At 47.2% G+C, this 24,050-nt stretch overlaps 2 protein-coding genes across 2 annotated transcripts in view; both read right to left on the reverse strand.

The window, feature by feature from the left end:
* Positions 1–16,329, reverse strand: part of ext1c (exostoses (multiple) 1c) — an 86,750-nt gene extending 70,421 nt beyond the window's left edge. The window contains exons 1-2 of the mRNA XM_076051610.1: positions 15,691–16,329; positions 3,655–5,062 (exon numbers count right to left, since the gene is read on the reverse strand). Of these exons, the coding sequence (XP_075907725.1) occupies positions 3,655–4,607 (953 nt within the window). The 5' untranslated portion in view covers positions 4,608–5,062; positions 15,691–16,329. The remainder of the gene's footprint in view (positions 1–3,654; positions 5,063–15,690) is intronic.
* Positions 16,330–18,141: 1,812 nt separating this feature from the next.
* Positions 18,142–22,058, reverse strand: LOC142877151 (mediator of RNA polymerase II transcription subunit 30). Its single transcript, XM_076011544.1, has 5 exons — positions 21,881–22,058; positions 20,811–21,053; positions 20,229–20,387; positions 19,970–20,059; positions 18,142–19,079 (listed from the first exon to the last, which is right to left on the reverse strand). Exons 2-5 carry the CDS (start codon positions 21,039–21,041, stop codon positions 18,984–18,986), a joined length of 576 nt encoding a protein of 191 aa, XP_075867659.1. The 5' UTR covers positions 21,042–21,053; positions 21,881–22,058; the 3' UTR covers positions 18,142–18,983.
* Positions 22,059–24,050: the final 1,992 nt, after the last annotated feature.

The following is a 24,050-nucleotide window of genomic DNA, read 5'->3' on the forward strand; positions in this document are numbered from 1 at the left end:
GCCTTTCACTTCCACACTACAGCGTCTTTATCATTTTTTTTTTTTTATCACAGTCATATCTTTGTTAATTGTGGTAGTACAGTGCGTATTTTTAAAAAATGCATTAATATGTGTATAATATATTTCTGACTTGATGATTGGTCTGGATTTTGTTCTTGGTGTAAACAAGACACTCAAAAAAGAAATTTAATGTAACACCAACTCTGACAACGCGGCAGTGGAAACAAGTGCATATAGGTTCAGGATTAATATTAACATTGGTGAAGACTTGCTGTCCTCCGGCAACGCAGGTTGATAAGTCAATTCGACGAACCCGATCCACGAAATATTTTAGCATACTTTGTCGCTAATTGGATTCAGGTTGTTTCAAATCACCTTTCCAGAAAATGACTAATGCAAGTCTTTCCTCAACGCACACTGGCGAAAACACTGCATGAGGGCAGACGCAGTAAGAGACCGAGGTGGGAGGGAGAGAGGGAGGGAGGGGAGGGGAAGAAGAGGGGGGAAAAAAATCACCCACTCCCCCCCCCCCTTTGTAGGTTTTTTTCCTTGCAAAACGACAGATGTCTCTCACTTTGCCTCTTCCCATTCACACCCTCACACCCGTCGGAGCAGCGGCCGCGTCCCAATCCGCAGCAGAATACCGCCCTTTCCCACCCCGCCCCCCACCGCCACTCCCCCCCACCCCACTCCGAGCTCACAGCGGCCGCTGCCCACCCCGGGGGCGTTTTGAGGAGCGGGACCCGCGAGGAACAAATGAGCGCATTCACAGCGGCGCCGAGTGGCTCCGTCGCTCAGCCGGACCGGCCCAACGTAAACAGGCGCCGGAGTGGGGCGTGGGGGGGGGGGGGGGGGGGGTCGGGGTGGATGTTCAGCAGCTCGCGGGCCGCAGCAGGAAGCGGCGCGCTCGGATCGGCTGCTGAATGGCTTTTAAGTCTAAAACTGTTTGCTTTGGGTGTTCATTTCGATGTGTCTCTTTCATTTATTCAGAGAGGGAAAAAAGCTGCGCACAGAGCGGCCTTCAGATTGGAGCTGAAGGTAACCACAAGAGGGGAGGAACAGACAGAGGAGGGTTTTTTTTTTAAATTTTTTGTGAAGCTCAATGGATCTACTCACAACTGAGGATACTGACACACTTGGATGGTGCTACTCACACTCTGCCCCGTGCAAACGCCACAATAAATTGTGTTTCTGGTTCTTTTTTTTTTTTTGGAAGGCCAGCCTACGCTGTAGCGAAGCTCGGCTGGATGAAAACGACTCGCGCAAGGAAAAACATGAGCTCGCGATCTGATCCGTCTCGCTCAACTTTGAATCCTTAAAACTTTACTTTTTGACTTCCCCTTCATAATCACGCTTATATCACTGTTGTGCAATGAGATTGGTTTTTCTTTTGTTGTTACTTCAGAAATAGAACGGAGCGGGTAAAGTTTCACCGCCGTCAAGAGGAGTGTTTAGTCTCGAGCTGTTGCTGTTTATTTTGACTGGCTCTGGGAAAAGAAAAACGCACCATGGCGGTTTTCATTAAAGAGCCTAAATTAGACATATTTACCATTCTTGCTTTTGTCTTTTATCGTCGATGTCAGTGGGGCAGGACTCCACAATGAATTATGATACTGCTAACGTAAGTAAAACATATCTTTATATAATGTACATCAAAAGGAAAACACCAGTCCATTCTCCTGTGACATTACAAAGATCTGATTTCCAGAACTGGGTTCCAAAAAGGGATTTTTCTTTCATTTCTGGGCCGTCAAGGTCTCGACGGATTTGCGTTGTGCAACTCTGGAAAATTGTTTTCGACGTCAACTGCCGGACCGGTGACACGCGTTATGGTTAGGAGACCTTAGTCGTGTGGATTTGCATGATAACGCTCTCCCTACCTGGAAAACAACTACCGAGTGAAACGCAGCGTCTGTGATCTGCGACACATCTTTCATCACTCAAGCTTTCTTTCGGAACAAATTTACATTCTCACCAGCTCAAACAAATCATTCTTTTGATTTACAACCGGAGAGACTGTTGAATAAACAGTTTTGTGTCCATTCCCACACTGCTTTCCCTCCCCCAATCACACTGAAATCCACCCCCTCCCTCCCATCCGTAGATGTTATGCACCATCACACCGCGCCGCTCGTGGTATCTCTGCATAATGAGCGGCTCTGTCAGCACTTCAGCCTCAGCAGGCTTTTATTGCCGAGGGTGAGTTAAGCATGCAGGAGGGAAACAGAGGGGCTGTGTTATGGAACCGTGCGGTTCGGTGTATCTCAACTGTGGGATTATGACTGTAAAGAATGATTGGAGATAATGGCCGCGTACGAAAGGCGAACATGAATGCGCCCTATTTCTGCTCAGTCGAGCGTCAGAAAACTCATTAAGTTTATCGGCTCTTGGACAAACTTTCAAATGCAGAGGCCGACAGACTTAAGGGGGGAAAGTGGATCGTTTCCCACTTCCTTTGAACCTAGCACACGACTTTTGCTAAAAAAAAAAGAAAAATTATAATATGTATTTGTTTTTGACCAGAACAAATCCTCTCACATGTCTTTAGTTTGTGCATCGCCGTCTGAGCTCGAGAGGGCGAAATATGCCTGCCACAGTTGCAAAACCTAATCCAGCCAGATGGGCGTTTCCCAAGGCTTTTATCCCCTCAATTGTGCCCGTAAACTTCAAAAAAAAAATCGAAATCACTCTGCAAAAAAAGCCTGCGCTGCACAAACAGCCAAAGAAGAAATATGTGCTGTCTGGCCCGGTACAATCCGGTTCAGAACCTCATTCAAAGGTCACATGCTAAACAAACCTTTGGTTTTAAAAATAAATTAGAGTACAATCTTCCTTTTTTTCACCACTACACCCTATATGGTGTCTCATCAATACACTCCAAACTCAGATAGATAGATAGATAGATAGATAGATAGATAGATAGATAGATAGATAGATAGATAGATAGATAGATGATAGATGGATGATAGATAGATAGATAGATGGATACTTTGTCGATGTCAAATTGGGAAACACCGCTGTTGCAGCACTAACAACAAACAAACTGTGCAACAACCACAGAAGGAGTCTTAAATTAAATTAAACTGGAACAAAAGAACATTTGCATGTGTATATATACATATATATATATATATATATATATACATACACTATAAAACCGTGTCTCTTGTGTGGAACAGGAAAAAGGCAAAAACGTTTCCTGGCTGCTTAAAAATAAAGAATCATCACTTCCACCCGGCGCCTCTTCATTGACTGACCTTTTGTTTTGCCTAATTTCAATTTCACCGCTTTCAGTTATAATTAATTACTCTGGGCCCATTTATTTATTTGAATTTTTGTCAAACGTGTTATTCCACTTAATTCGTTAACACTGTGCAAAACAAGAGGAGAACAACGTCAGCCTTTACAAATTCAAACCACTGTTGAACTTGTGAAAAGAATTCTGATTTTGAAAAAGCAACTGGAAGAAAGTCTAAATATATGTGATTAACCAGTGGGACACTCCAACCCACGACGGTGGTTTATCGAAAGCAGTGTTTCCACTGCTCTAAAGGATCAGTGAGGCCAACTTGCACAATTTGCCAACAACATTGTTTGTTTCCTGCCAAAGAGAACAGCTCAACTCGGCAGCGCAAGCCCCGCCCACCCCTTTACCTCTCATACTCCAGGTTGTCGTGGTCGCAGCGGGCGTCCTTGTGCTTCTCCCAGTCCTTCCCGTGGCGGCATGTGGTCAGCGACACGATGTCCTTGCCGTTGTGGATGTGGTGCAGGGCGTTGCGGGTGTCGGAGCCGATGCCCGTCAGGTAGCGCTTCCCCTTGAACATGAGCAGGTACTTCCGGCGCGGCGGCGTGGTGCTCCTCACCAGCCAGCCCCGCTCGCCACCCTTCTGCGGGTGCTCCTTGGAGAAGAGCGGGATGGAGACGTCGAAGCCCGGCCGGAAGTGCTCCGTGTTGAGGCTGGCCTTGGCCAGCATGGCCTGGCCGATGTCGAAGCCCAGGTCCTCCGTGTAGTTGGGCCACGTGCCCGAGTACAGGTTGAAGATCAGGTGGTTGCGCCCGTCGTTCCACAGCGGGTAGCCGCGGATGCGCTCGTCCACGTTGGGCACGAACTGGCCCGACAGCTGGTCGCGGTCCAGCGTGTCGATGCCCAGCACGAAGAGGCAGGCCTCGCGCGGGTCCGACGTGTGGTAGCGCGACTCGGCAATGGACGTCAGGATCTTGCGGTAGCTCTCCGACACGCGGTCGCCCTTCTCCGGCGGGTACACGTAGACGCGGAAGCCATCGCGGCCCCGCCGCCGGCAGCGCGCAAAGTCAAAGCAGGTGTCCATGCGGCAGCGGCCGTCCCGGTAGACGGCCGACCACGCCTGCCGCCGCTGGCGCCACGTCTCGGCGGCCGCGCCCGCTGGCTCCGTCTGCAGCTCGTCCAGGTGGGCGTACCGGGGCAGGAAGGCCCGGTCGGTCCAGTTGGGCCACGGGCGCAACACCTCGCTGCGCTGCCGCGTCAGCGCGCCCAGCAGGCGCAGCTGGACCCCGCCGCCCCAGTAGAAGAGGAGCAGCCAGCAGCACGCGCACAAGCCCAGGAGGACATACTTCTTACGCGCCTGCATGGGGGCCCGTCACAGTCTCCTCCTTCCTTCAGCTCTCTCTGGTCCTGTTTTTCCCCACTTCCCTCCCTCCCCTCTCCCCCTCTTCTCCTCCTCCTCTCTGCCCCTCAGCTCGGTGGCCTCACAGGGGCGTCGAGGACCGATGTCCGATTTCCTAACAAGGAGCTTCCAGCAGCGGCGGCGGTAAGAAGGACATCGCTGCCTCTCAGGGACTCAGGGACGACGAGATGCGAGTTACCGACTTGCCCCCGCTCTCTGCTCACTCTCTCCTCTCGGCCCTCCCCATTTAGCTCCTCGTTCTGTGGTACTCAGTAGTTCGGCCTCCGTCGCTCCGTCCGCGTGCGTCTCCTCTCCGTCCAGCCCGCCGCGATGAAAGGTGATTTCTCCACGCTCGCGGGCCCGATGGCTCGCTGCCTCATGGTGCCTGGCGCGACTCCTCCTGTCGGCGGGGGCCCCTCCTGGGAGGTGGAAGCAAACAAACAAGGAATACGGATCAGCACAGTCACAGCGATTAGTCACCAGCCGTCCGTCTCATCGGGTGCCAAGAGGCTGCATTTTTTTATTTATTTTTTTTTGGTTGGGGGTTTGGAGGGGTCCGGTGCGGACAACTGTTGGTTTTCTTTTTCCCAGTTTTGGACAACCCCAAACTTCAGCAGTGTTTAAATGTCCGGTCGGTCATTCAGAGCCACAGTTGAGGAGAAACGAGTAACATTTAACGTCTGAATTTGATTACAAAATGAAAGTATAATTAAATTCCGGTTACTTGCGGAATCATTCATGGTTACAATTTTTCAAGTTACAAAAGTTTTACCAATTTTTACAAACAAAAAAAAGGCTGGGCAACAGGTTAAATCATTTTCAGTGGTTTTCTCGTGCTCTGGCTTGGCACGAACACCGTCCTTTTCTGTTTCCCTCCACAGATGACAGTTTGATAGTATTCTGATGCTTCTGATTCCTGTCAAGTTCGGATTTGCAGCACGCTACTGCTCGCTTGCCAGTTGAATTGCCTTCCTCTGCCTCTCTTCTGTTTCAAGTATCATAGGCAGCGAAGGCTCTGATTTGCTTTTTTTATTATTATTTTACCAAATTGCTTTTACAGTTATAAGTTAGATGCTGATCTGGCATCGTCTTGATACAAAGTGTCCACAGTTTTATTGAGCGATATCTCTAGTTTTACGATTGTTTTTGGAATTTTCAATGGGGTTCATTGAGTGCTAAATGAAATGTTAAATGCTTGGTTCAGCAGGCATATCTTTGCAAAAATGTGATTGATTTTGCAGATTTAAAAGACACTCGGTTATGCTGCCCTGATTTTGTATCTCAGAATGATCTCACAGTAAAAAAGAGGGACTGAAGTTTGCCCTTGGTTTTATTTGTTGCTGCTTTGAGCACTGCTGGAAGCTTTGCACTGCCGGCTCTAAACATTTGTTCAAAATTTAGAAAAGTGATCAAATGTAATTGGTTACATTGCTTTGGTAAAGTAATTGAAATAGTTATACTGATGCATTTTCAATAGGGTAACTTGTAATTGTTACCCTATCACATTTCCAAAGTAATCTTCCCGACACTGCCCGCTCGGCCTCACCGAAAAATCCTCCTATTAATAAAATCCCCATCGACTCCGTTCCCGGTTAGCACATTCCTGGGGAGGAGGACGGATGATTACAGCCTCATTTGTGCACCGACTGCTGGAAGGGTCTGTTCCGATAGTGGCCAACCTGTGCTGCACGGAGGAGCAGGACCAGATAATATCATGGCTCTTCAAGCTCCAGTTGCGCCGAGGCCAAATATGTGCAGAGGAGGCTCGCGGAGAAAATAAGAGAGAGCGCCCGACACCCACGAAAAGCAGATACGGGAAAGGGGGGAGCAAAACAGGCTCACTTTGTGGCTCGGAAACGTCCGTTAACCTTGAAGAAAGAAAGGTTTGATGGTTTTTTTGTTGTTGTTTTTTTTTAAACGACACGGGCAAACCAGTAACGGTTTTTCAGCCGCATATTTGTGGCAAACACCTACCCCGCTTCCCCCCACCCCACCCTCCAAACCCCCAGGTTGTACAGTGTACTCAAGTGTGTGCGTGTGTGTGTTTGCGCGCGTGTGCGTGACACCGCTTCACAGTGAAGGCCAGTGTTCGCGCTGCCAGCTGCCACACAAAGGCAGCTTTCAGGTCTCACCTGGCCGCACTCTCCCTCCCTCTGACTACCTCAAACCTCCCGTCCGCCCCACCACCACAAGTTTCTGGCTCGTCTCCAGCAGAAGCGATGCCCGCCTTCTCCGCTCGCAATAACACAAACAGCCATTGCGAGCAACAACAACGCCGGCCCTGATCCCTCCGAGAAATCCGAGGTGGGGACGGTTGAGGATTTTGAGCCGCGAGCTGGTTTGATTTCCATGATGGAGGCGACGCGCAGTTGAGCGGTGTTATGTCCGTGTGTATCAAGGCGTGCATGACTGCATTCATTCTCCAGGTCTAAACAAGCACTTGTGCAGTCATTTTCGTCAGGAGTTAAGGATTCAGAACCTTCTGATGCCTTCAAACCAAGATTTCCCCATTTTTCTCTTACTTAAAAAACACAGATTTGATGGCGCAAAAAAAACTTTAAACATTGATTTTACTATGATCTCTTCATATCCTACATTCCTTTTTTGTTATCCTCGAGATGCACTCAGACTGAGTCACCAAACCGCCCGGCTGCGCTGATCACACGCACGCGATCAAAACCTCCGAGAAGTGAAGACGGGGCGACGTTTTGGATACAAAGGCATGAATTGTTAATAAGGCAAGGAGCAGTTTTCATAATTCAGAGAGCGACTGCCTTCCCAAGCGTTAGCTTGTCACTCAGGTAAAGCGGCGCAGGCTGGAGCTAGCGCTGCCAAAATCGGGGGCTGGCCGGGTTTTCTCCCCGAACGCCTTGAAATGCTAAAATTCTTGAAGTTTATTCGATGTTTTTGTTGAAAGCGGGGGGGGGGGGAACAGCGACGGGCTCCTCCTTGTTTACAGCATTTCGTCTGAGTTTTACTGTTTCAGCAGTCTTTCCGCCATATAATTAAGGTAAGCTACACCGCCTGTGGACGCTAGCGAGTGTGTGTGTTTTTTCTTTTTGACACATTCCTTTTCTTTATTACTCCACCGGCTCCAATGACTCCAGCAGCCCGAGCGGCGAGACGTCGCAGTGGAGGTGAAATAAACACTCGGGATCCCATTACACAGTCCCCATTAATTATTCAGCAGCCACGTTAGTTAAGGCATTGATTTCGGCCCAAGTTTTTTTTTTTTCCACCACCCCCCCCCCTCACAGTCTCCGAGCTTTATCCTCCCTGCTGACGGCGCGCACAATTAGACCTCAATCTTCGTCAAGGCTCGGGGAGAGGGATCAGTATGCGCCGCATCGCCGTGATTTGCGGCCGGGCCGGTAATTGATAGTGAAAGCAGGGAGGTGTAATGGAAAAGTGATGGAGTGTATCATCGTGTCGGCGACGTTAATGACGGGCACGAGGAATTCGTCCCACTTCACTTTTTCCAACCTCAAGACCGCACGGTTTGGTAAATTATAAACACTCACCGACGTGGGCTCGAGCGCAGCAACGTTCTCCGTGTTGTTGTTGTTGAATCTACAGTTCGAAGTTAAAACCGCCATTCACCCTACCTGCTACCGCCCTTGGATTTTGTTTTTTAGATGCTAATATTGTTATTGTCATATCTATACAGATATACACATATACGTTTCCAGCCTCTTGCTTTTATACGCGTTTCAACTGGTTCTGGAAGGATGAATTGTTTATCATTTCTTTGACGCTTTTTTTCAAATTGTTTTGTCAATTCAACTCAACTGAAGAAGACAGTTGACAGCTGCAGCTCTGGCTGACTTTGAACTGATCCTTTGACTGCATGAAGAGCTCTCCGGGAAAATGCATCATTATGTGTTTCGAAAGGAATGGGGGTAGGGTGGGGAGGAGGGGTGGGGGCGGGGGGGGCGGGGGGGTAAGAGGTGAGCTGAAAATGATGATTTACAAGAAAACGACAGGAACAATAACGTTTAAATCTACCACCGATAAATCAACTTATTGTGCCGCCTGCCAAGTCCAGGTGTGCGTGAGCCTCTTTTTACGTCGATCCCGACCGTTTCCACGTTTCTGCGCATAAAAAAAAAAAACAAAGACTCGCTCAGAGGCTTGTGGCCAGCAGAGGAGCGGTAATGATAAATGTAAAGCTGTGACAGTCTGGGGCGTGTCGGGACTTGATAACATCCTCCGGATCTGGAGAGAGGGAGGGGGGGGGAAGAAGGGAAGAGGACGCGAGTACAGCTGCACGAATCCAGGCCGTAAGTGGCTTTAAGTGACAAGAGAAGTCGCCCTGTCACGGATCAATGATGAATCATTACGGTCGGGTGACTAGCACAGGAGGGGGCCCGCAAGGCTCACCGAACGCAGGGCCCCGAAGGTGCAAGGACAGAGTTCAAGGAGAGGTGAGGGCCCTGCCACTCTGCCCTCCGCCTCATTTGCTCCGAATATAATCACACCGCCCCGGCATTCCATCATTCCCCTCGCTGAAGCACCACCTCTCATTTTCACCTCCCTTCCCTGAGCTGACCTCAGTTTCTTTCTCTATTCTTTAAAGGTAGAAACAAGCTTTTCCTCCGCCTGTTTTCCTTTCCCAATTATTACCGCTTCATCCTCAAAAGTGGAGGAGGTGGACCGGAGGGAAGCCGGCGCGAGGCATGGGGGCACAAGACACTTAATCACAGGCGGGAGGAGTACACTCTGCAAGGCCGAGGCCTCTTTGATCATTCACTCGCTAGCCTTGAGTGCAAAGAGGCGTCTCGGAAGGTTCATTTCGAGCCGAGCAGGCAGTTAGACTCTGACAACACTGTGGGGGGAATGGAAAAAAATGAAGCAATGTGCCGAGTATTAAAAAGCTGCACACTTAAAGTGGCGCGTCGTCTCGCGAGCGCATTTAGAGAAGGCCGCGCAAGCTTCTGTGAGAAATGCACCCGGTCTGACCCGACCTTGCCTCTTTAAACGTGGCAATTTTACGCTGAGCCTTAAAATAATGATCTCAGGATTTTCTTATTTAAAGGTTCTACAATAAACTCTTTCACTGAGCCTTTTCCTTTTCAGCCCGGACCCGGCGGAGCAGCGTTTGCACAGTCAATTATCCATCAAATGTTACAGATCTTGAGAAATTTGTGGGTTTATTTATACATTTTCCTTCCTTTTGCACAGGAAGAGCCACGCAATTCCTGCTTCCTGTTAAAAGTGACGCTTGTTGTTGGACCTTGGCTGGATGTTTGAGAAGGGACCAAAAGAAGGTTGTCTCAGAGATGAGGGGCCATCACCTGGCTGCTGTCACTCAGATAGGAGAGGTATTAATGAGGCGGCTGAGCCCTCTGTGATGTCACAAGGAGTTGAATAAATAAAACTGGCATCGCAGCACATCGTTTCTGAATAGCACTGCCAGCAAAACGAAAAACAGAGACTCTTCTCATTTCTGGGGGATTTATTTACAGACCAAAGCCATATATTGTTAATGAGCCAGCTAAATGAATTTTACATCATATGGGTCCTTAAGAAGTGCAGTTCTGGAAAACATCCCACCCCATATTTTTACAGGAACACACATTAAAGTTATTTAAATGCATTGTGGCTATGCTATATGTAGCATAACAAACATGTGCTTCTGTGACAGGAGAATCATAGGTTTCTTTGTTTTTCTCTTACAGGTTTTGCTCACTGTCTTGTACCACGAACGGCTGGGTTTCCAGAATTCCTTTTAAAATCTAAAAATCCGAACTTCTTTTCAAAGCGCGCAATCTGACAACTGAAGACGAACTCTTCGGTTGAACCCACATGTGGAGGGGACACTTGAGGCCCGTCAGTGGTTTATGAGGAGCGAGGAAACAGAAAAGGTCAAGGGCGACGCAAACCACCAACGTGGCACGTAAGAAGCAGCGTGGCGTGCAGCGACGGCCGATATTTCACTGCCTATTGTAGTGTGCCGACTGTGTTTCCATTACTCCTGGAATTGCGCAAAACCAAAATATCGAAAGAAAAAACTGGTCATGGAAACGCCTAAACTTCTCAAATACCGCTAAAAGATTTAGACGCTCTCATGAGGTGGTTTTTCAGACGTATCGACATAGAGGTATTTCGCAACAGTATCATGGAAGCACTTTTTATTTCCATGTCACCGCATTTACACGTCACCGGACGTGACGTACGGGATCACGTGACCAGTTGACTTCAAGTGAAAATGGTGCGTTATGTGTGGACGGAGGAGGAGACTAAATATTTTTTGCAAGTATTGAAAGAGAAAAATATAACAACCATTCTTGACAGCAAATAAACAAACAAACAAACAAACAAAAGCAAAAGTAATTCTCATAAATCTCGTGGAATGAGATTTTACGAAAAGTTAGTCCCGCCAGAATTCCGAGAATTCTTGCAGGGCGAGATTTTACGAGAATTACGGCTTATCGCTTTTATTTTGCAAAGAACTGTAATGGAAACGCAGCTATTGGCTCCATCAACCAGCACGCGCTGAGGCACATCATCGCATCCATCGGGGAAATGGAAGTGAAGTTCGCCACCCCTTCCGTCCGTCCGTCCGTCCGTCCGTCTCCCGCAAAATTGCGTTTACGCAGCACTTTGTTCGACCGTGGCCGCGCAGCCCTTGATGGGAAGTGAAAAACTGATTCGCTCTGAAACGGCTGTCGCTGATAATGCTGCGTGAATTCGGCCAACCGCCACTGGCAGAACAGCTGAGTCAGAACTCGTTAAAATAAATAACAAAGGAAATGCTTTGTGCTTCCCCTTCGACATATCTTTCCCCCAATTTATTGCTGAGTGCAAACAACACTGTAAACACTTGAAATGGAATCCCTGAGCATTAGCGCCATTAGCCTAGCGCCAGAGTCACTGCCCGTGGAAAGGAAGCTGTAGCTGTAAGTGCGTCTGAAATGATCCGGGAGCGCCGGCCATGGAGCGAGTTGTAAATTGGCGCTGAGCGGGCTGAGTGCCCGCGCGGAATGAGATTTCTGCCGCCCCTTCCAAAACGATACGGCCGCCTCGTATGAAAAGGCCACCTGAGGGATGGCGGCCTCACCACGCGCTGACGTAAATGCCGAGCAATCGGGCCGCTCGAGTGCCAGCTGCCGCGGCCCGCGAGTCGCACGAGTTTGTGCGTTTTGAGCGTAAACTATACTTAAACACACATCTGGTGTGTGTGTGTGTGTGTGTGTGTGTGTGTGTGTGTGTGTGTGTGTGTGTCTGCGCGCGTCGCCGGTGATATATTAGTTGGGCAAAAAGAAGAAAACACAAATCTCGCGGTGCGGTCGAAGGCTCGGTCGAGCTAAATTTAAAAGCAGACTCTGTCATTATGGGAGCGGAGGAGCGCCAAGCTCCGTTGTTTGTCTTCTATCAGCGGTTCCGAATCTTTTTCGCCTGCAACTTCTTTCATTTTTTTTCTTCCTTTTTGTTCCCCGAATGCCTGCTCGCAAGTGCGTCAGGTTGAGATGAACGGCGTTGTCGAGGGAAAGTCCAGTTAAAGGCAACAGTGAGCGCGAAACACAGTCGAAGGAAGTGACAGCAGTAAAATAAAACAGACGTTTTGTGACCATTCGATGCCACTCAGTCTTACGCAGTGGGCCTTTAGGTTTTTTTTACTGTTTCCAGTATATCCACCTCTCTGTGGTTCAAAAAGTGCATGCCTGCTGCTGGGTAACAACTTTTTGGTTACGTTTGGGGTTTTTTTCCACCGTCAATCGCGACATCAAGTCCGCGAAGTAAATAAGTTACAACGCCGCTCACAATCAGTAGCCGTGTTTCCAGTACCACTATAATTGCGCGAAACCTAAATATCGAAATCACATTTCATAAAAACCTCTCAAATATGGCTAAAGGGTGTTGACGCTCTCATGGGGTGGTTTTTCCAGACATATCGATATAGAGGTATGTCACAAAAGTGTCATGGAAAGACTTTTTTTTCACATTTACGCGTCACCGGATGTGATTGACTTCAAGTGAAAACGGCGCGTTATGTTTGGAGGGAGGAGGAGATGGAATATTTTTTACAACAAGTAATCAAAGAGAAAAATGGAACAACCAGTCTTGACAGCAAACAAAAGCAAACTTAATTCTCGTGAAATCTCGTCCCGCAAGATTTTACAAGAAACGCGGCTTCACACCATTCAATGGAAACACCTGCAAATAGCAACTGCACTTTGTTGAAATTTTAGAAATATCGCTTTTGCGGAAAAACTGTTATGGAAACACAGCTATTAACACTGTGCCCGAGTTCAAACAAACCGTGCCTGTGCCTACTTTCCTCAACACGCCTGGACACGGCTAGGAAACAAGAAGAAAAAAAAAAAAAAATCACACACACACACAGGCACTCCCACTGTTAGGTTCAGGTTAATAGAGCGTGCAGGGTAACACAAGCGTCGGCATTGTATTGCACGGCGAAAAATGGGATTGTCTCCCAACAGTTGTTCTCATTTCCATCCGACCTGCGTGTTTGCGTTTGCCTGGCGTCGGCCGGCTGAAGCCACGTGCACTCTGACCGTGCGCTTTGATTGACCCGCCCTCAGTTGCGGGGGAGGGGGGGCGGGGACCCGCTACTGTCTTTTCCTGGCAAGAGCCGGTGTCGCCGCTGTTGTCGGGTCAGTCAGTCCCGTTGTGTGCCAAGTTTTAAAAAAAAATAAATAACGTAAGAGAAATGAAAAGGAGGGTCAGGTCTCCGGTGACGGAGCTGCATTAAAGGCTCGCCACGGGGATGCGATACGCGTTCTATTTTCCGTCCTCACCTCCTCGATGCCCCTTTGAAGTGAAGGTGCTTTTTTAGCACTCCCACGCAACCGTATGCACATACGCAAGCAGACCGCGCGCACACGCGCGCGCACGCGCACACACACACACACACACACACACACACACACACACACACACACACACACACACACCAACTGAAAATGTGCGTTCTGGTCCATTTAACAAAAAAAAAAAAAAAACATTAACCCCCCCCCCTGCCATTTCCCTGCAGGTACTGGAGTGTTTTCCAATTAGCTTCAATATCTCCCCATTTGGAAACGGCAGCCCGCGCAGGTGATAAAAACAAAAAGGTTCCTTTCTATAAAAACGAGCCGGGCCTCGTCGTCTTCTTCTCTTTTCTTTTTTTTTTTTTCCTTCCTCCTGTGGCTTAATGAAAACCACAGCCGTGCTGCGAGTGGGTTCGAGGGACTCCCCGTGCGGTTAATAAGATGTTTACCTCCAGCCGGAAAAAAAAAAAAACCCTGCGACGTTCACCAGCTTGGCCGACCGAGCGTTCTGCATTCCGGAACCCGGCGTAATTACAAGCGCGGGGTTGATTAATTATGTCTCGACAATATGCCGCTCTCCGCCGCCGCCAGGGCTAATTAACAGACTGAACAAGATGGGTCGGAGGCACTTGTTAGTGGGTTCAAACATGTGCTCAGAATTGGGCCCGGGGAAAGCCGTCCGCAGTCCGAGGATGAAGGCGGGGGAGGGGTGCGGCCCGCCTCGACAAGCGGAGCAAGACGATTGCGCGGTTTGACAAGAAGAAAAAGGAGAACCTGAACTCTCTCTGCCTTATTAGCTGGCGCTTCCATCCCCTGCTTCCTGGACACAACTCATCTCATCTCCAGACCTGGAGGTTTTCCCTATCACACAGCTCGGATCAGATCGGCCTATAAGCAACGTGACCTTGAACAAGGCGGGGGGTGGGGGTGGGGGGATGATACACGATCCAACCCCGGGATAAGGAAGATGGGGCCACATTCCAATTAGTAGAGCCTCGCTGACGTGTGAGCTTGGGAAGCAGTCGGGGTTTTTTTTTTTGTTTGTTGTTCCGGGGGAGAAAAACACCGAGGTGGGAAAATCTACCGCTTTTCGAGAGCGTCGCTTCCCTCAAAGTGCTTTTTCTTCGCCACGACACGCTGAAGGGATTCCACTGCGGCGTGCGTTTTCCTTACATGAGAGGGAGAAGTGCACGGCAATAAAACGCTACCTCGCACAGTGACCCGTCAGGTCTGAAAGGTGGCGCCCTGGCACCCCGGTCTGCTAATTACCTTGAAACGAATTACGTTTCCTTTGCCCCTCGGCTTCAAATATCATAAAGATCTTCCAGAACTGTCGCAAATGCAGAATGCCGTTACAATAAAGTCATATCATATATCAGATGAAATCCGTGCACAAGCAGCTTGCCTCTCTGGTGGCATCACTGATCATGACAGCCTGTTTGTTAGCACTTGGGAAACACGTACGTATCAGAGGGCTGCAGCAAAGGCGCTGTTCTGTTTTCTCTCTTTGCTGTCTAGCCGTTTCACAAACAGGTGGAGCGGCTGGCTAGGATGTGAGGGCAGGTAATTGCTGCTCCTTCCTGAGCCATTAGCCGCCGCATCTCGAACGAGGCAGAGCCGTCCAAGACAAACCGGAGCCGAGCCGGGCCAGAGAAGCTTCTTCTTCTTCTTCTTCTTCTTCTCTCTTTACATTTGAAGCGCATCAATAACACACGGCCCCCGTGGTGCATTTCCTCTTTAATGTGAAGCTGAGGTGGCAGGCTGGCTGGCAGGCAGGCAGGCGTTTCAAGAAAGAGAAAACTACTTTCAAGTTAATGGAAATTCCCGACAGCTCCGGAGGAATTCTACACTCTCAGAAGTGCCTCTGATTTTGCTTCCATGCCAAAGAAGTAGTGATATCATCCCCCTACACCCTCGCTGTCTTCTTCTCCTAACTACCTCCGTCTTCTGAATCTCAATTTTTGAGGTGTTACTTTATCTTAATTAATTCCTTGCATCACCTCCCACGATTTAACACTCACAAAGTGTCACAGCTGAGCGTGATTTCCCCCCCAATTTCTCAGCTGGTGGCAGAGAAATGGGAAGGAGGAAAAAAACAACAACAACCACAGCCCATCTGTCCAAGTGGGAGATCAGCCAAATAAGACATCAAACAACGTCACCAGGGACACCCCCGGCTTCTTTATTTGATGTAGGGGGGGGCAAACAAACGCAGAATACGGGACTTAATTAGAAGCTCAAGTTTGAAAACACGAGTCGCGGCTTCAGCCTACCTGCCACTGGGTGACTGACTGATCCGTTGCAGGTGCGACGGCGGCGGCGGCGGCTGCGGCAGGTTCATACAACTCGCTTCAGACTCCGCTTCCCTCTCTCTCTCTCTCTCTCTCTCTCTCTCTCTCTCTCTCTCTCTCTCTCGGCTGATCCCAGCGGAGCCTCGACTGTGCAGCGCTGCCACGGTGGGAGCAGCTGCGGAGGCTCCGAGCTGCTTCTTCTGCTTCTTTCTCTTCTCCCCCCGCTGGAGACGGCGGTGGCGGCGGCGGTGGTGGTGAGGAGAAGAGGGGGGGGGGGGGGGGGGGGTTGGATGAGGAGGAGGGCAACCCCGCTCCGGACCTGCGATCCGGCGCCTCCGTCACAACAAACCCGGAGAGGTGGAGAGAGTCCCGCCGCCCCCTTGCGTCTGTCCTCCAGATTTCTCCAGATTCCTCTAATTAGCCAGCGGCTGTCAGTCACCGAGGAGCGGCGGCGGCAGCAGCAGCAGCAGCGGGAACTGGCTGTCAAACTAGGTTCAAGGCTGCTGTTGCATCTGAACGTCGCTCGTCAGCAACCGGTGACCTTGTGGCTTTTCGGGGTTAATCCCCATAAATCATCGCTGTCCTCCGTGACTAAAACAAATTAAAATAAAATAAATAAAGAATAATTTCCCCTCCGCTGAGTCTTCGCGTGTGATGATGATGATGATGATGATGATGATGAAGGTCTCAATCCATTGTCAACATCCGAGCGCTGCGTGCGTTGCGTTGCGTTGCGTTGCGTTGCGTTGCGTTGCGTGGCGAAGGTGCGCGGTCCGAGCAGCGCGCCGGGGGGTGGGGGGGGCAGCCGGTGCTGGTCCAGGTGCGTAAGAAAGGAAGGAGGTAAGGAGGGAGGTGGAACACACCCGGACACCCGCCTGGTTCTCCAGGAGGGGACACTTCGGCTCCGGGATGCTGCTGGATGCGATGCGATCAGACTGGAATACGAGAAAAAGGAGGAGGAGGAGAAGGAGGAGGAGGAGGAATGTTGACAAACCTACGCATTCGGATATTTAAAAAAAAAAAAAAGAAAGAAAAAAGAAAGAAAGAAAGAAACGGCCCATTTAACAACATTTACGCACCACGGGATGGGTAACGTCCCTTGGACGGAGACATGAGGAGCCTCTCGGTGCGCTCCGGCGTCTCCACCACCACCACCGACACCGACAGGGCGCCTCGCTCACCGGCTGGCGGTGTCAGGCTGCCTCCCTCCTCTTCCTCTCCGCTGGAGGAATCTTCCTTTTTTTTCCCCTCCTCGGTGGTGATTCAGCGTGAATTAAGACGCGGCTCTCGCCTCCGAGACGATGACAAACGCGCGTCTGAAACAACAGTCCTTTTTTTTTTTTGCCTTCTTCTCACAACCACCACAACAGTCCGCACGCACGCACGCACGCACGCACACGCACACAGACACACGACCCGCCCCCCAGGGCGATGCTGATTGGCTCAGAGGCTCGTCGACGTAGTCGTCGCGCCGTAAAGTTAAAAAAAAAAAAAAAAAAAAGAAGAAGAAGAAGAATCTCTCTCACACACACACACACACACACACACACACACACACACACACACACACACACATCTGGATGCGACTGTTAAACCGTTGGAGCTCCGTGGATACGCAGACGAACGTACGGAAGTGAACCGGAATTGGAGGAGCGTCGCCATTCACGCTTTGAATTGAAAATGAAAATTTCGAGATTTTTTTTTTTTTCTCGAGAAATTGAAAATGTGAAAAACTGTCGACGTCAAATAACGAGGGTCTTTCAGCTCTGTTTCGAATGATGTATTCTTGACAAAGGGCTGCGTTCACTCTCAGCTGTAGACCTATTTTATTTTGGCAACCCGTTTACGTTGACATACAAAAAGGCATCTTGCGCCACACCGTGTTCATGCGATGTCATTGCACCCTCCGGTTTCAGAACTACGTCCACCTGCTTCTCACCTCTTCTTCTTCTTTTTTTCAATCACATTTTTATTGGGGTTTTTTTTCCCATTAAAAAAACTTTTCTGCTAAATCATCGAGAATTGAGACGGATTGTATTGTATTGTATGTCAATATATATTGCCGTACCGCTGTATCACATCAACACTAACTATATATTGCGGACTTCAGGTGTATTTTCCCACTGAGTTGCCCAAAAAACAGAAAACTTTCCCAGTCATTGATTGTCGTGGGACGTTGTGGGGAGATGCAACAGTGTAAAGAGACATTGAAAACACACAGGCACTGTGGGTGGAAAAATACAGCACCAGAAAAAAAGACAAAAAGGCACCGTCATGTGTCAACGGATGCGTCTTGATGTATTTATACATCCTCTCCACAGTGAAGGAGATCTCCGACATCATCCCCGGGGGTTGGTGCTAACACAACGACGCAAATGATGCACCAAGGCCAGTCCTTGGCTTGCATTCATGGACACAATAGTTACTTTTGTGGGAAAAAAAAATGTTTATTTTGTACAAAGACGACGTGTTGGGATTGTCTTTCTCTCCCACAGTTTACAAAAATAAACTCACAGACAAGCAACTCTCAGGGTCCTCAGGGGAACCGAGCGTTGCCGTTAAGCACTCGGGAATCTCATTACACACACACACACACACACACACACACACGCACACGCACACGCACACGCACAGGCACACGCACTACCCCTGAGGTACATAGCTGCCAAGAGGCTAATTTGAATTCCAAACCCATAATGTTTTACAACTGTCAGAGCACAATAAGAGCAACGTTTCCATTTGAAATCAGCAATAAGATCAGCTTGTGTGCTTTGCGGGGGAAGGGCTATGAAGTCTGGTTTATCTTGAGTCTAGCCGGCACCTGTGGGGGGGTAAACATGAATAGATTGTTTCAAGAAAAGTTTTTTTTTTGTTGTTGTCTTTAACCCGAGGCATCGCAGGAGTTGACTTTTTTTTTTTTTTTTAAACTCCTTTTAAGTACAAAACTCAAGTAGAATAGTTGGCGGATGAACACAGACGACAAAAGTTAAAAATCATCTGGCAGGAAGAGGAAGACAAAAACACTTGTCAGCTGCCATTTACAAAAGTCGTGAAAGATCCTTAAAGCTGGAGTATGTGAGGTCATTCAGTGAAGGTTACAGCGGCGAGCTCGCCCCACTGACAACATGGAAGTGAGTAAAACGGCCAGAGTCTTTGAGTTTTCACAAAGAGAGGTGACTTTTGGTGACGGAGACCCGGCACACCAGGAGGACGGGGTCCCACGTTCAAAACGTAAACAGGAAGTTCCCTCAGCTTTGGGATGGCAAAGCATGTCATCATTTCCTGAGGGTCAGCATGGCGTTGACGTCCCACAGCAGGTTCCTCATCTGGTCCATCAGCACCTTCATCTCATGGTTCTTCTGCCGCACTTTCTGCACACAAGGTGGTCAGATGATCCATTAATTAAAAAAAAAATAAATAAAAAAAATTGTAGCGTGGGACACTTGAGTCGTCACAAAAAAAACAACTTCAGCCTGTTTTCTATTATTGCTGTTGATTATTAAAATAAGATTTCTATCCTCAGGCAAATCTTCCACCATTTGCTTACATTTGCCGACTGAAATAATCCCAAGTTTAGAAAAACATCCTGTTATTTAGTATTTACACCAGCTGAATACAGAGAATGTCTGTTGCATCTATGGATATTGTGCATGTTCCTGTCATATTACGACAAGCTAAGGACAGAAATCACCCAACGCTTGACATCAACCATCCTTCATGAGTTTGTTTTAACCAGCGGTGGTTTGAAAAATCAATGTTGCTGTGATTCAGCAGCAAATGCAAAAATATATAGGTAGGTGCTGAGATCCTGGAAAGATTATATTAATAGTTAATTCACATCTTGTTTTATTGTTTCATTAGCAGATCTGAGGGCAACCCGAAAACAAGAGAAAAAAAATTTAAATTAAAAAAATTTAAATTTTCTGTGCCTCTAGAAAAATATATGTTAATGAAAACATAACTTGGAATTGCTTAAGGCAGTATGTACACAGCATAACAAATGAAACATAAGAAAGAACAGAAAAGTTTTAAACAAAACAAAAACCACCTGAGGCTGAATATTATTGAAATGTTATTAACTTTAGTTAAACTAAGTTAGTTAGGGAAAAGAATGTGTGTGCAAAAGAAGCTACAAATTCAAAAAAGTATGCATCGGCGTTCAAGCAAAGATTTTAGCAACTGCAAAGCAGGGAAAATTACAAAATGAGAACAATAATTTTGTCTCAACTCAAAACACCGGAGACATCAATGTGCTACACACCTCTAAAACTTCCTTTCTCTCCTTGACGACAGCAGGACTGCAGGGCTCCACCTGAACAGAACCCAGCTCCTCCCCGACAAAGGGCAAAAGCTGAGGGCAGAAAACACACACAAGATAAGGCTTCTATCTTCCTGTTGTCAAAATCTTTGGATGACAAAACAACAAAAGGGCCTAAAAGTTGGTCTCAGTGCTGATTTTAAAAGTCTGCTTTATCTGAGGCTGCACTCATTCTAAAGTGGCCCTAAACATGATTCCAGACCTCCGCTGGTCCCTCCTGCAGGTCGGTGGTCATCTCCATGCAGCGCTCGTACAGGAGCCGCAGCTTTCTGAAGAGCAGGGCGAGCTGCCGCAGGTGCTCCTGGAGCTTTCCAAAGCGATCCTGGTACATCGCCTGGCTCTGAGTCACACCGTTAGGGAGCTTAAAAAAAAAAAAGAAAGAAAAAAGGCAAAGGCACAATTACACATATTTTTTTTTTTTAAGGGCCTAGAATGATTTTGAGGAGGTGACCAACACCAAAAGCAAATACATTGGAGTCACACCACTCAGAAACAATAGGTACAGGCTATAGTATAGATCTACATTGCACACACAGATGATGATTTTTTTTTTTTATTGTTTTATGAAGCAAAGTTGTTGATTGAACAACTGAAAAGAGATGTTGCTCTTTGATTTAAAAGCAAATTGAATTTTAAAAAAAAGATGCTGGTCTTGTTGTTATTTTTATTTGATATATAAAGTCATGGTCTTGTCTTGGTCACAAACCCCAAATGTCTTTGTCTTGTGTCGATCTCGATAATCTCTAGTCTTGAGCTACTGTCATCGTGGGCCCGGTGTGGGTACCTGTGTGGCTCGTGTGATCTGGAAGATCTCCATGGTGCGAGTGACGATGTCCTGGACAGTCTCCTGTCCGATCCGACAGAGGAACACCGGGGAGATCTCCCTCAGGGCACCCTGGGGTGGCATGGGCTGCTGACCCGGGCCTGGCTGAACGGCAGGCGGCAGCAGGGGCTGCTGCTGCTGCTGAGTTGGGATTCCCGTCATCCCTGGCTTCTGAGGTAATGAGGCCGCCATCGACGCATCAACCTGCAGGGAAGATGGAGAAAAATATTTTAGCGACAGGGTTAACGGAGCAAGACATCAACATCTTTTTATTTTCCCAAGATGGGATGTTTTTATAGTGGCGATCCAAAAGCTTGTGTTGATCTTTTAAAGCAAACTGGCAGATTAAAAAAAAAAAAAAAAAAAAACTGTTGGTGATCACCTGACAAATAACGTTTGAGGATTCATTCATATGTCAATCAAATGCCAGAAAATATCAGACTGATTCTAATTATATTTGGGTTTCCCCTCCTGCTTCATAGCAGTGACGATCACTGTACACTGGACATTTTTTATGCTTTCGTGTTGGACGTGGGACCAACATTTGGTTGCAACAAAGGCTGCTATAATTAGAAATGACCACTAGATGTCACTGTCGCAGTCTGCCTTTGGCGTTTTTGAAGCTACGAAAAGCTTTATTTCTTTCCTGGGCACAAACGGAAACAAACAGACAAGCGACTCTTCATAGGTCCATCCACAACAAGCATTCTGAGATAGCACACATTCAATTCATATCAGACTGGTTTTTTGTTACTGACGTTGGCTGGCCACTCGTTTAAATGAAAACCGATCGGTCCGGTGTAGCATTTGCGAAACCTGTGACAATCACTCGCGCAATTTTATCTCATGTGTGTTACTGCACGCCGGATAAATTGTGCAAAAAAGCCTACGAGCCTTAACGTGTGCGCAGAAAAAGCTGTTCACATGGGCGAGTCGAGCAAGCAACTGGAATCAAATCAAAGGGCTCGTCTGTAGACGAGCTAGTTAGCAACAAGCTATCTGGAAGGATGCTACTGTCAAATCAAACGTACCAAATTGACTTGCTTCTGATAGGCAGTTGGGTTCAATGTATCTCTGGTGTGCTGCAGTAACCGCAATAGGATCGCGTTCGATTGTTGTTATTTTGAATACGACATAATGAGACGTTCCACCGATTCCTTTCAGAAAGACCCGCACCTTCACGTTTCCCTGCGTCACTTCCTGAGAAGCAGTAGCCACTTCCCTCCGCTAGGTGGAGACAGTTTTCAGTTCACAAAAAAAAAACTTGACGTTTGGCCCATGTGGAATAATATTTTGTTGATACCAACAGAAAAAAAGGGGGGTTTTACAGTTAGAAAGTACTACAGCGTAATTACATCATATCAAACTGGATTTGAGATAGAAATATAAGTCTTGCCACATTTACTTGTTATTGAGTTTCGTTTTTGGTCATTTTTAATAAACAACAGATCACATGCTCTACTTCACGTAAAAGTCCACAGTCCATATTTGATTGTTAGAACAAAGGTGGGTCTTGAATAAAAGCAAGAATCATTCTCTGTCAAATTCTAGTGCGCGCACGCACGCACACACACACACACACACACACACACACACACACACACACAAATGGCAGTCATACCGAAGCGGCTGAAGTCACTGGTTAACTGACTGCGGTTGGCGTAAAGTAGGTGCCTGCTGTCAAAACGTCCCTCTTTTAGATTTGACAAAAAATATGAGGTATGGAAGTGTTCAGTTTCTCAGTATGCACGAGAGAGGGGGGGAGGGGAATACTGCAAAAAAAAAACAACTTCCCTTTTCCACTGCATTAATGTGACAGTTTCGATGATACTGCAATATGTTTTGTTCTATGGTTATTTGCATAATTTTTTTTTTGGAAAGTTTATCTACATCCTTATGTAAATTTACTCATATGCATGATGACTTTTGAGAGTTAATGGCCATAACACGAAGGGGCAAAAACAAGAAGGATTCTGTCCTTGAACATACAATCACCTGCTCTGTTTGCTGAATAGCAGGGGATAAGCGTTGTGCTGTAGCGTATTAGCATACTGATTTGAGTATTTGCCTTTAGGCAACATTGTTCGCCAGCCATCATGGCCTGTTGTACCATGTGTGTGGGAAATTTTAAACTGTCTTGTTAGATAAACAAAATTTCAAGGAGACCAACGTCGTCTTTGTATTTCATTCTTGTAAGAAGGTTGTGCAAAGTTTTGCCGTCTGTAGAAGTGAGACAAAGCGGGCAGGGGTGAGCCTTACTATACCTGACGTGTTTGCAAGTGGGGATGTACAAAGGAGAAAATGGGCTGGAACGATGAAAACAGAAACTGTAAAACTCAGACAAATAAATTTGAGAGAATAAAAATAATAATAAAATAAGGGCCAATTCCAATTCCTCCCTTAATCCTCAATCTCAACCCTCGCCCTTAACCCTCAATCTTTGGCCCTCAATCTTGGCCCTCAAAAATAAGTGTAAGGGCTATCTTGTGACTTAGAAATGGGACACCGCTTAAGTGCAGTTAAGTCTTCAGACTGTGGGGGGGCGGCCTTACGCCAAAGCTACGTCCAGTCTGTCAAGAAGACGACGACGAAGAAGAAGGGGAAAAAGGAGAAGACGACTAAAAAGAAGAAGTCCTCCGTTGCTACACAACAAGGTATACAAGTAACGTGAAGCCGGGACCGCCGGTCCGGCTGACAAACGTCGTAAAGCAAAATAAATAAATAAATAAATGTTACGCAACAACGATGTCAATAATCCATAAAAAAAAGTCTTAAACTAAGACAATGAAATGATTTCGTAATATTTACACCGTGTGCACAATTATTAGGCAAGTTGTATTTTTGAGGATTAATTTTGCTATTGTACATCTAGAGTGCTTTTGGTCAATCCAAAATGTGAACAAACCATCAAACCTGAACATTTAAGTAGTAAAAGTGAAGTTCTGGCTTTCTTTTGAGAATATCTTTATGTTCACCATTATTCGGCAACTATTAGTGTGCACAATTATTATGCAACTAAATGAAAAACAAAGATTTTCCCATCTCACTTGTTTATTTTTTTTTTACCTGTTAAAGTGAGAATAATAAAAAAAAAAATCAAAATGAACAAATAAACATTTCAGAAATGAAAAATAATAAAAAAAAAAAATAATAATAATAATAATAATGATGAGAGCAGGCCTTCGCTGAGGCTCAGTCCCG

Source organism: Nelusetta ayraudi, unplaced genomic scaffold (assembly GCF_046127955.1).
Source record: "Nelusetta ayraudi isolate G7.1 ecotype Tasmania unplaced genomic scaffold, CSIRO-AGI_Nayr_v1 ptg000135l, whole genome shotgun sequence".
Classification (NCBI taxonomy): domain Eukaryota; kingdom Metazoa; phylum Chordata; class Actinopteri; order Tetraodontiformes; family Monacanthidae; genus Nelusetta; species Nelusetta ayraudi.